The 12,918-nt window shown below is 40.0% G+C and overlaps 1 protein-coding gene across 3 annotated transcripts in view; it reads right to left on the bottom strand.

Moving 5' to 3' along the window:
- The window catches only part of CNKSR2 (connector enhancer of kinase suppressor of Ras 2), a 548,762-nt gene that overhangs the window by 411,743 nt on the left and 124,101 nt on the right, over positions 1-12,918 (bottom strand). For all 3 annotated transcript variants that reach the window (XM_075589347.1, XM_075589348.1, XM_075589349.1), the window contains exons 2-3: positions 5,885-6,048; positions 3,410-3,612 (exon numbers count right to left, since the gene is read on the bottom strand). In XM_075589347.1, the coding sequence (XP_075445462.1) occupies positions 3,410-3,612; positions 5,885-6,048 (367 nt within the window). The remainder of the gene's footprint in view (positions 1-3,409; positions 3,613-5,884; positions 6,049-12,918) is intronic.

Below are 12,918 nucleotides of genomic sequence, written 5' to 3'. Positions count from 1 at the left end.
CATTGGACTGGGTATAAAATACCGGACCTTTCCCCTCTCCTGACTTCCCTTTGAGAAAGTCACCCGTTGAGTGACGAAACGCGTTAGGGAGCGTCATTAAGTCAGACGCATTGACACTGACGTCATCACCGCGCGCTGGGACTGACTGATCCGCGCGATTGCTGCAGAGGCCTCCCATCTCGGAGCTACTTTATAGGACTCCAAAACAGGCAGAGAGGAGATCATCTACCCTGGACATTGATTGGGACGTCATCCTGGTACTGCAAAGACTAAGATACTGCAGAATCTGACCGGATGGTGGTGATTATATATCACAATATGCTTGTTATTATTGTACCTTTGTAAGTGCAATTCTTATCCCCCTTTTCCCCTTCCCCTCATTAAATTTTACAATTTTACGCTATGGGCGTGCGCTCTCTCTTCCCCCTTTTCTTATATATATATATATATATATATATATATATATATATATATATATATATATATATATATATATATATATATATACATACACACACACACACATACACTTCTTTTTTTATTAAGATTTGTAAGACTTTTTGTAACTGCAATGCAGAAAGAGGCTTACAGTACTGTACATAGATTCATATACTACTGAATAAAACTCACTGGAAAGAGAATCACAGTCAAACTTGAAGTACTTTGGAAACTTACTGTGATAATGATCACCATAGAGGAATGATAAAGTTTAATGAAAAACCATTCTTCAATATTAAAGGATGAAAAAAAATCAAAGTAGGTATTTCTATGCTTGATTCGACAGTTAATAAATCTCTCCAAGACTGAATTCATCCTCTATATGAATCTTACATTGCAGTGACTTACACTCAGTAGATCCTGAACCTATAGGACATTTCAATAACAAACTTTTTGATGATGATGATAGCAGCTAGAAAGTCAGACACACGATTCGGATTATTACATACAGAAATTATGCATATGGAAATACAGTGGCTCATATTGAGCAGAAAGCAGGAATCCTCATAACCTAATGCAAATGTTTTCTGTGATCTTAATTTGTATTAAAAAGGGTTAGTTGTAGGACGGAGTTGAATAACATTATAGCTTTGCAGACTGTATACTAATATGAGATAATGTTATATTTATTGAAAAACGTCCATTTAGTCTGGCAATCTTCGTTAATATTCTCCAAAAAGTCCAGAGGGAGCATGAACATGGATCACTCTGGACTCTTTGGAGAATACATATGTTGAAGGGAACAATTGGAAACAAGTTCCCACCGGAGGTTCTGAGCATTTGCTGTATCACCCGGACACATATAAACTGTCACTTAAAAAATACTTGAATAGTGTCTTAAATATTCACAAATATTCATCACCAATATTAATGTTCACCAATTCCCTTTTGCACTGATTTCTGTGGAAGCGCCGTTCCATACCACTTTTGGGTATTTAATCTTCGGTAATATGCCACAAGTTGTTTTTTTCCCCCACCTGTTCTAGACAGCTAAGCCGAGTGCAGTATATATATAAATCATTCATGATTATATTGATGGCTAAATATATAAAGAACCATATTTATTAAGCAGTCTTTTGTCATAAAATAGTCTTCTGGTGCTGGAAGACAGATTACAGTCCATTGACAGCACCAGATGGGGTCTTGTGGCACAAGACCGCTTTGTGAAATATACTGGTAATATCGCTTAAATTTATAATAATTTCACTTCAAGTGAGATTTCCCTAGTCACAGATGGAAAGTAAATATATAAAAATATTATATGTGTGGCTTTTGCTTTTCCTATTGGCTAAAAAAGTACACGGCTGTACTTAACTATTGGTCCACACTTGCATCGCAAGGTAAAAAAAGGTTTATGAGTTACCCCTTGGAGCCCCCTGAAAATTGATACGGGAGGTTGAATATACTGTAGAAACGTTGAGGACCATATAGAAAAATTACAGAACTGTGTATTTTGTCTTAAAAAAAAATGTAATTTAGAATATATGTACAGTAGAGGCAACTCTTATTCGAACAAAAACCAGTGGCAATTCCCCAAAAAACCCAGGAAACACCCAGGTACATTCTGAATACATGCCTTAAACTTTCCTTAAACTAGCCCCAGCATTTCTGCATTGATTAATGGCCTATCAGATTAACAGCGGGGGGTCCCTGGCAGTCCCATTAAAACTGAATTGGACTGCCAGGGATCCCTGCTGTGTTAATCCTATGGGTCGTTAGTCAATGCAGAAATGCCTTAAACGTGCCTCAAACTAGCCCAGAACATACCCAGCACATACCCAGAATGTAACCCGGCTAGTTTACGGCAAATGCTAGAATAAACGTTGCCTCTACTGTACATTAAAAAGCAAATAACAGTACTGGAAAGTGCCCCAGAACATTGTACTTGTTTTAGATGCTAAAGTAAAGAAATTTTGTTTAACCATTAGCACAACACCAAGACCCTCACTTGGGCAAAATCCCATTTCTATACCCTAAATGTTGTAATTTGTCAATACTCTGGTAAGGCATTTTAGACAGGTTTTCACTATTGGAGTGTCAGTGCCACTGTCAATATACCATTACATGGCATTCATTGCATAATAACCTTTTTTTAAATGGTCAATTCATATTATCTTACATACTGCTTCAACGTGTAACCGTGCATCAGAAATGAATTGTTGTGAATTTTCTAAATATGCAATCTATAAAAGTGATGGGGGGACAAAGAAAGCTCAGCGAAGTGATGGTTTCAAAACCTAATCTAAGTACGGTAGTACATTCTAAGCACCACTGCTCAACTTAATGCACAGTTGAACTGTTAAATAACTATCAGTGAAGGTCAATCAAATCCAAAGCATTGTCTACATTTCTGAAATGCTTAGCAGTGTCAATCATTTCAACTTCTAAAATGAAGTATTTTGATCTAACTAAGATGTACCCATCCAGAACATTCAATGTGCGCTCTTCCTTCTCTCTTCCTTTATTATTACTATTATTGCGGGTATTACTGAAGTGTGCCAGTCTTCATACATGGTGTCATTTTAACAGGTTTCCTCCCAACCCCCCCCCCCCCCAAAAAAAAGAAGGACCTATAATAAAATACATTTCCCATTGCGTTTTTCTCCAAATAATGTTATTTGGCAATAAATTATTTTTCCACAGCTTCCTGCTCTCTCTATTTTTGTATTATATTTCAAGCATTGTGCTATATTAGAGTCACTTAAAACAGCAGTCTATTATTAGGGCATCTACAGCCGTTCTCAAACTTTCCTGCATGGTTTCACCCCAAGGACAGGTGACACATTCCTCATGTCACATATGGATGGACTTTTTGTCTTTAATGTACAATGGAGAGTTTGTAACTTTTAGTTCATGCAGATTAACATGGGAGGGGGAAGAATCTGCTACAGTTCATACAATAAATGTTTACCTGTCCAGCCAAGCTAGGAGGCTCTTCGCTGATCCAATGAGATCCACAACAGATGTCAGGAAGTCATTGGGTAACTTCCTGCTACTTTTGCCATCATAATGGCCACTTCTCCTCCTTCCTGTTATAAAGTTCTGTAGGTTTTTGGCAGATGCGTTTAGTTTGTGTGAAAGGGTTTTCAGGTTCTCCGTTTCCAAGCCATAATTCTGTTAGGAGAGGATTAAAAAAAAAACACTAACGGTTACATTACCAAAAACATACATAATTTCATAAATTGATTGCCAAGCCTGTCACGGAGAACTTTTAACACCAAAATACCCGGATCCTTTGATTGAGCAAAGCAAGAGATAAAATAAATTGTGATTTATTTACTAGTTACGCTGTTACACTACCGACACACTTAATCACACTGCGGCCAGATCCGCAAGCCGGGAGATTTCCCGGCTTGCTAGTGGCCGCCCCTCGGCGTGCCGCGCGTCATAGACGCGCGGTCACGCGTCTTCGGGAGCGTGCGCCCCCTGCACGCGCGTCCAGGGGCTCCCCGAGGGAGCCCTGGTGTCCCGCGATCGCGGGACAGTGGCAGGGGGTTCCGGGGGACCCGGCGGACCCGGCAGCGGTAGGGAGAGCGCCCCGATCGGAGGGCGCTCTTCCGCTGCTTCGGCGCGCGCCCGTCACTCTCGGGCGCGCGCCAGGCTACTGCTGCGGCCAAGAACGGGCAAATGCTCGAATAAACTTGGCCGCAGCAGTAAGTCTGGTTACAGGATGAATCTTTCACTGCATGATGACTCTTGTTACATGATGGATCTGCTTCCCGATGGGCTGCAGGGTTTCTTAAGCACTAACCAGCCCTGTACTTAACCCATGCAGCCAATCTACTCCGTGGGAATAATTCCTTACCCTATCACGGAGTTGCCACTACTTTGCAAACCTGGCAGAGGGGCTTCTCAGTCTGCTCTGGGCATTTGCCAACTTTGCACCATGGCCGCTTAGCATATGAGGCCAGTCCCTTCTACCTGGCACCGCTCAGTCTGGGCAGAGCAGCCATTTGCCAGGGTGGCTTATTGAAATTCTCTTCCTTTCCTACCCCCTTGCTAACAAATGGTTAACACCTCCATATCCTGGATCGCCTTTGAAGCTGACCAGGATGGCGTATTGAAGTTTTCCTACATTTCCCCCTCCTTGCTAATAAAAGGTTTAACACTTCCATATCCTGGACTGTTTGAAGCTTAGAGGGCAGAGTAGCCACTCTGTCTCTGGTGTGTTAGATGAAAATCCCCATATGCCCAACATGTTGGTACAATTAAAATAGGAGGACTTTAATTCATCCATTTTTTATATAAAACTCTATAAAAATTGTGCGACATGATAGTACCTGATTTTACCCGACCAGTGCTCACAGCAAATCTCACGGCGCTAGGAGCTTCCTAGCGAAAGTTAGCTAAAAAGCCGCCTGCTATGCTGCTAGGTTTTAAAACCATTTTTCCTTTCACTCGCTTACATGAAAACACTGCCAAAGTTATACACATAATCTTAAAAATGACTTTACTCTGAACCCTTGTTCTGGGGTTAGCGTGCAAATACCGGAGGACCTGAATGTAATTCATTCCCCTGCCCGGTCTTACTATTCTGGTCTGTGCTGAAGCAGGGAAATGTCCACTGCTTAATACTCCTGGAATAATAAGACACACATATACAGTTTTATCACAAAACACAGTGTTTCTGCCATGATTGGGTTACAGAGCTGACATTTTGCAATTGCCCAATATGGCTCAGGTACCCCCTCACCGTCACACTGTCCAAAAGTTCTCTAGACTGACACACTGTACTCGTTTAATGGTTGATCATGTCTGTACCAATATTTACAGCTCAATGCAAAGGTGCAACACTTAATGCACATTGTAATATATACACCTAACAATTATTCCTATTGACACGCCACAAAACTGCTAAATAGTACACAGGGCGAAATTGAAGCAAATTGCTTTGATACATTGACACAAAAGGGAGTTTATTCAAATCTTTGCTTGTTGACCCACTTCTGCTCTAAAATTGCATTAGTACATAAGTCTTCTCAGAGTAGACTCCTTTTCTCAAACTAAAAGATGTGTTACATCTCTAAGTTGTTGTCACTTTGCTAACTTCTGTTCAAAGCTACCATTAATTGTACCCAATCTATTTGATATTTTTCCATAAGAAAAAAAAAACATTGGTTAATCAAGAATATTTTAACCCAATAAAATATTCTGAGTGGGACAGGAAAAACAAACGTGTTAAGAAATGTGTATGTGACTATAAGGAGATATGTGAACAGTAGACAGGAGACAATTAAATTTTGACTAGCAGCCTCATATTACTGTAATTTAAGCAAAGTTTAAAAAAAAGCTTTAGTTCAAACATGTATTTAACCATTTTTGGACGGTTTATAAAAAATGAATAGCACATATTTCTGAAATGAAAGAAGCTTCTATGTGTTTTTACCAGTGCACAGAGCAGGTCTACAGCTTCCAAAATAAGTTCTTGATGTCCAATCCGTGTGACTCCAAGCTCTTCTAGCTCTTGGTGAGTAATGCGCAGTAATTGGTCCCCAGCAATCTTCTCTCGCTCAAAGTTTTTTATATACTGTTGCAGACAGTCATCCAGACCTAATGATGACAAAGCAGTAAAATTAAGTAACAACTTCGTTAAACTCTACCAATGTGATTCATGAAGATCCGATAATGGGCATTTGAGCGTGATCCTGCATTATCCAACGTAATTCCCTCCCCCACCCATATTTATGTTGCTATAGTACAGGGGTGGCCAACTCCAGCCCGCATGCGCCACCAACAGGCCAGGTATTAGGGATATCCCTGCTTCAGCACAGGTGGCTCAATCATTATGATTGAGCAACTGATTGAGCCACCTGTGCTGAGCAGGGATATCCCTAATACCTGGCCTAATACCTGGCCGGCGCATGAGGACTGGAGTTGGCCACCCCTGGTATGGCAAGTGCAAGTTGTATGAAGGTGCAAATTGACTGCGTTGTTGATAGAGGTCTCTTCATTCCATTCCAATGGTTTACCAAAGTACCGTACTCCATTAAACAATAAAACCTATTCTGTTCAAATGTTATAGACCAAGGGGGTAACTAACCTTAGTCTAAAATAAATGCATGTCATTGATGTAGCTCAGGTAACTTGTGTTTCAGTCTGAAAACCTGTGTGACCGCAAGACCAACCTTACATTTGCTTCAAATACAATATAGCTGAAGCAGGAAGGAGAATGGGAATAACCCATAGTCATGTATAGATAAGAATAGTGGTGTACTTATTACTCCTTAAAATCAATTATAACCCAAGAACATTAACTGTAATTCATTATTTTATTGTATTTGCTTTGTTATCGGCAATGGATATGTTCATCAAGTGGCAAGGCAACACCAGAAAAGTTAGGTCACCATCAAATATTTTACCTAGAGATAATATTCAAATATGGAACTAAATCAGAGTATTGTATGGTAATAAAAAAAGCAGAGATAAATGCACAATTATGCAAAATATCGAAACCTCAGTTTTAAAACCTTAAATAGCATACTGTATTTACATGGACTACAGTAATTTCACCTACAGTATGCAGCAGATATCAACCCCAACTCTGCAACAGTCATTGTCTGGCAGAGAAATTGCGATAAAGATTATATTTTAATTCAATAGCACCAACAGTGTATATATAATATGCGGTACATAGAATGTTGCAGGCATGAGCTCTTGCACCAAACAGCTTACAATTTAATGATTACGGTACAGGGAATTAAATGGACTTGCTCAAGGTCATATTTGACATTGCTGAAGGTCACATGAAGAAATGACACTGGAGAACCAAGTTCACTCGCTTCTTTCTACTCTACTTCTTTCTAATCTACTCTTTGAGCTCACCAAAGTGATGTTCATCAGCCCTGTATTAATCTTCTAAATACAGTAGTCTGGCACCGAAGACAATTTTGGCATAGCTAGGTTCACTTCAGTAACACTAGCAAAAGAGGATATCGTAAAAAAAATTAAAAAAGCAATTATCATCTGCACATCAGATAGTGACTTTCAAATCCTGTACAATCCTGAAGAATCAGCCCTTAAGCACTCCCCTTATTCAATACACTTAGAAAAATCCAAGCGCATGTACAGTACATAAGAATCTTACACCTTCAAACACAAGGGTCAAAAACATGCTGTAACAGCAAATGCTTCATATGTAAATGCCCCAGTAATTGTATCTCTGTATACAATTACACATAACACAAAAAAAGGTAAAACAACATTAGAAAAAGATATAAAAAAAATAAAAATCCAAAAGTGGGATCATTTAATATTACAGTACTGTTGAAAGAAAAAGTGGTTTCAGAGGTCAAAGTATTTGCTTTTGATGGTTTAAGACGGATTGCCAGCTTGGGCAAGTAGCTTTATGTAACTGCACCTTGCACACCAGAAATTATTTTGATGTCTTCAATGCAGAGATTAACTCTGTCTGTAAACCTACAGTATGTGTAGTACTGCACATAGTGCCAGCACAATACAAATGTAGCATTCTGTTGAAACACTGAATTTTGCATTCACATGCGTCAGTGCAGCATATGCATTCGTCATGTAGTAGAACAGCCCTGCAAATTAATTGATATGATCTTTAACAGACCCTGCCCTATGGAGAGATGTGATTTGAATGATTATTGGTCTGCTCATTAAAATAAGCCCATGCAACATTAAGAGCTTTTTTCTGGATGGAACCGCAATTATTTTCCCGAAGTTAACACCTTATTCATGAAGGTAATGCCATGCAAAAGTAACGGCTATACTACTTGAGTTCATCACATTATTTCAGGATAACGTGGTGTTATCTTTAAATAGTGTGCCATTTGGCATTACTCCTCTCCAGCAAAATTCTTATTTCCGAGTGTGGATAGGAGGAGTGCCAGCGTTAGGTATGACAAATAATACATTATTTTCTGGTGTTAACCTTTAAAAACCCTGCACCTCTGGAATGCCCTTCCCCTCAATACCCGACTAGCACCCTCTCTATCCACCTTTAAGACCCACCTTGAGACACTTGCTTAAAGAAGCATATGAATAGCACTGGGGATAATACTAGACACATGATACATAAAGCTTGGAACCCTGCAGACGGACTTACCAGAACGCCCTCCTACTGTCTCTGTACGTTCTCCCTACCTACCAATTAGACTGTAAGCTCCTCGGAGCAGGGACTCCTCTTCCTTAATGTTACTTTTATGTCTGAAGAACTTATTCCCATGACCTGTTACTTATATTATCTGTTATTTATTTGATTATCCCGTGTATTACTACTGTGAAGCGCTATGTACATTAATGGCGCTATATAAATAAAGACATACAATACAATACAATAACATCATTTAGCACCGTGGTGCTCAACTCTATTCCTCAAGGTCCCAACAGGCCAGCTTTTAAGAATATGCCAGCTTGAGCACAGGTGGCTCAATCAGAGCCTGTGCTGAAACACGGATAGCTTGAAAACCTGACCTGTTGGTGGGGCTTGAAGACTGGAGTTGATCACCCCTGATCTAGCATAATGACCATTATAAATAACGCTATGCATCATTAGCTTTAGCGAATACTGCATTATTAGTTTACCAACGGGCCATAACTTTGGTTAAGGTCTCGTTAAATAGGCTAATGGAGTTTAGTAAATCTGGTCCTAAACCTTTACTCTGAGCATCTGGGTTTGAGACTGGATCACGTGCTTTCGGGAATCCCTTATGTCATTTGGATTGTGGAGGTAATTATCTAATGAGACAAAGCCTAGTAATTCCTTATTGTCATTAGAGCCATTTAAAGCTCTCAGTGGTAAATTGTGCTAGAATTTCAGAAACTCAGAATAATGAAGCTTGCGCTGTGCATCACTTTACATCCTTCATTAGTATGGCATAAACGCACACAGTTCCCCTCACCAAATACAATCCGGCCCACTGAACAGAATCGTCAGATCACCTGGTACGTGTACAAGTTGTTTTATTTGCCATTCAAAATCCGTTCCACTTTCAACTTCAATCCGTGCGTATTAGTTAAAATTCCCCCATAAGGTTTCATTATGCGGCTTTAAAATAACCCCCCCCTGGTAGGTGTATGGTTAATCCATTCCATGGATTGGATTTCTAATCCATTTTTGTACTGTAAGAAAAAAGTATGTAGAACATTTTTAAAACATGACAGTGGATGAATCCATTGTTAAAAATCAGAACAGGAGCTACAGCATGCCACGGGATGCAGCAACGCCCACTTACAGTATCTGTACAATGATTGGAAGAGAGGAGAGTGTGAGACGGGAACCTGCAGTGAGAGGGTGAGAGATACAGAGAGCCAGAGACATACACATACAAGCAGTGACACAAACCAGACGGTATATATTTTTTCTATTTTTGAAAAATATTATTTTCTATTAATATTTGTCACAGGAGACCAGGACTTAACATAGGGATCAAGCACCAGACAGGACACAGAGATCAAATAAATATAATTTTTATTCTGATAGGAGCCGAACACACAATATCACAGCTGAGCTATACTCTCAGTCCCTGGCCCATACAAGGGTGAATTCTAGATAGTTTAGGGGCCCGGCTTCACCGCAATGACTTCCCAAGTGTAGCTTGCACTCCTGTGAGGACTCGAAGTCTGTACGTGTCGCAAGATGAAATTCACCAGGCAGCACTTTTGAATCTCCTGCAGTAGAGGAGCGCACAGCCTGGCTTTCGAGTCGCTCCAGCACAACCTCATAGAGCCCAGCTTAGTTAGTCCATATGACAGTCAGCAACCACCACGGTACGGAAATTGAATATAACTCTTATAGCTTTCCCGTGAACGGGCCAGCGACCAATCCCCACATGGATGCTATGTGGTGGGCCAATAACAAGATGAGGGCTTGTTTGTGTTGGTCAATCAGGACAAGGGACGTGACAAAGAGGCTAAGGCAAGATGGGCAGGAACTACAAACCGGCCAATGAGAACAGCGCATACGTCCTCCTGTTCCCAGTGTCGGTTAGCTATTCCTTGATGACTGCCCATCCCCACAAGCTCCTCGTGGGACTAGCTGAACCCAAATCTCTGGGCGTGCAGGCTGGGTAAGTATTTTACCAGCCAGCATGCCCAGGAAACAAAGAATACAACGTGTGCACATTAACTCACACCGTTCAACTATAATAAAAGTTACAATCATTTCACACATACAAAATTGGTCAGATGAGCCACAATAGGATTCAGGGCTATCCTGTATAGTCATCCAGACGATAAGGCAATGGCTGGACTTTACCTTAATTTATGAGCAACATTGCCCCCTATCATCACAATCTTGTCTTAATTTATTCTTTTCCATTTTTTTTATATATTGGCCTTTGTTTCAAATTCATATGCAATATGCCAAATTGCATCTCTATACATTTTAAGTCTCCCCAATTTGGCATGCATATTGGATAATTAAGATTTTGAACACATCCTTTGTTGAAATCAAACAACGTGATTTGAATATAAATTTATTTAACATCAATCATAGACATATAATAATTATAACGATTCAGAATCCAGAAGCATAAAAAGTGCATCCAAAAACACAGAAGAATCCCAAAGTACAGATGCCTCCTACATAATGAGAAATGAGTTCAAAGACCAGAACCAGAACTAAAAGCTGTTGTGATACAGTAAGAGTCTACAGTATGTTCAAAAATGAAGTTGCAGCATTAGGCTTAATTTATAAAAATATTTTACCAGCAAGTAATAGATTGAGAGTTACCTCTCTTTTTCATTTGTCCTGGGCACAGAGTTATAACAATACATGGCTACATTAAAAGAACAGAGGTTATTCAGTTAATTCACTTTAAACGATTAATGAGATTGCAAAGCAGGGAGTCCAGTCTCAGAATGCATCCAGTTGGAGTGAGGTTCAGTACGAAGGAGTACCAGAATCCTGGAGAACCCGGGTCCCCGCATAGAATTGTTAGTAGTTGAAACAAATCATAAGGACACAGTGCAGAGGAGAAAGTTAAGTTGTTGTAATGAGAGCAGGTTGGGCAAAGAAGGCCCAATGGGGGAAATTCACAGCCTTTGATTTATATCCTAACCAGTTCCAAGCATCAATAAAATACTGGGAAATGGCGAGTGGATGTTTGTGTAGCCCAGCCAACCAGAGGAGGTACGAAGGGCTGATTAGTAGACAGTATTAGCTGGTCTGGCTAGTCCAGGATTTCTCACAGAGCAGACATAGTTGCTATTAAGTTGTTAAACAGGATAGGGAATGGGGGAGGATTTGAAACAAAAAGGGTACCTGGGACTTTATGTAAAATTAGTGTCAGTGCCATTGCCCAGTTGTTACAGTACTGAAAGTTACAGTATGTGACAGATGTGCATTGTGGATTAAAATGACTACGTATCTCAATATTCTTTAGACAAAGTCCATTTATTTTGTAAATGTTTTCCAATATGAATTAATTATAGTACCTGCACAGTACTCTACGTGTAGAGATTTTACTGTTGCTGACTGTGGCAGGACGGCCTGTAGCCAAGGTCAGGCAATAGTCCACACGTGTAGTTTCAGGTTAAAACAAATCTTGAGTGGCAATATTTCTCCACAGCATAACTAAACATGTGGGCACACTGTCCGTTTAAGGCATGAACAAAACATAGCAAAATAAATCCTGCTCCACATTGGGAGAACTTACTAACACTGCAAGCCCATCTATCAGGCTGGCTGGCTAATTCATTTACCAAACCGTTAACATATATCAAACAGTCTGAAAACAATATAAAGAGTTCTTACTGTGATTTTAGAGATATAGTTGTGAATCCATCTGCATAGCAGCTTGTCTAGGATAGTTCTGAGACAGCCACCTGGTTACCAGCAATGACTTCCTTATATCTAATGCTGGTCGTCAGGTGTGTTGGCTCCCTTCTGATTACCCAACCATTCCTCCTGGGTTAACCCTCTGAGTGCGGGATGAAGTACTCAGACGTATGTCTCCCAGGCAGAACTGTTAGTGGCTGACTTCAGCCTGTCACACTGCCGAATACATTAGTATTTACAAAATGATTGCAGGTATGTATTAAATGCCTTTTTTTCTTTTATACTGAAGCCTCGGACATGAGAAAGTACTGTAAAGTGCTGGTTGTACTGTTTTTTGGATACTTTGAAGGACAATACTGGCATACAGTATTTGCATCATTGTCTTTACCAATCCTTGGCTATCATGCAGCTATTTGCATGATGGTTACCCTCATTAGTGACAGATATTGCAGTGTAATCTCCTGGTTGTACTGCCTTTTGGATACTTTGAAAGAAAATACTGTCTTATTTGCATTTTTCCTTTACCAATCCGTCGCTATTCTGTAGTTACTGGATTATTGTCATCCACCAGCACCAAAGACTGCGAAGAGAGTAACACAAGTTATTTGCGTGACCCTGGTTTTACTGCCTTTCGGATACTTTGCAAATACTGTATGCCAGTGTAATCCTTCAATTTG

The sequence above is a fragment of the Ascaphus truei genome, chromosome 3, assembly GCF_040206685.1.
Source record: "Ascaphus truei isolate aAscTru1 chromosome 3, aAscTru1.hap1, whole genome shotgun sequence".
NCBI lineage: Eukaryota > Metazoa > Chordata > Amphibia > Anura > Ascaphidae > Ascaphus > Ascaphus truei.
Note: the sequence above shows the minus strand (reverse complement) of the source record. Positions and strands in the feature narration are given on the sequence as shown.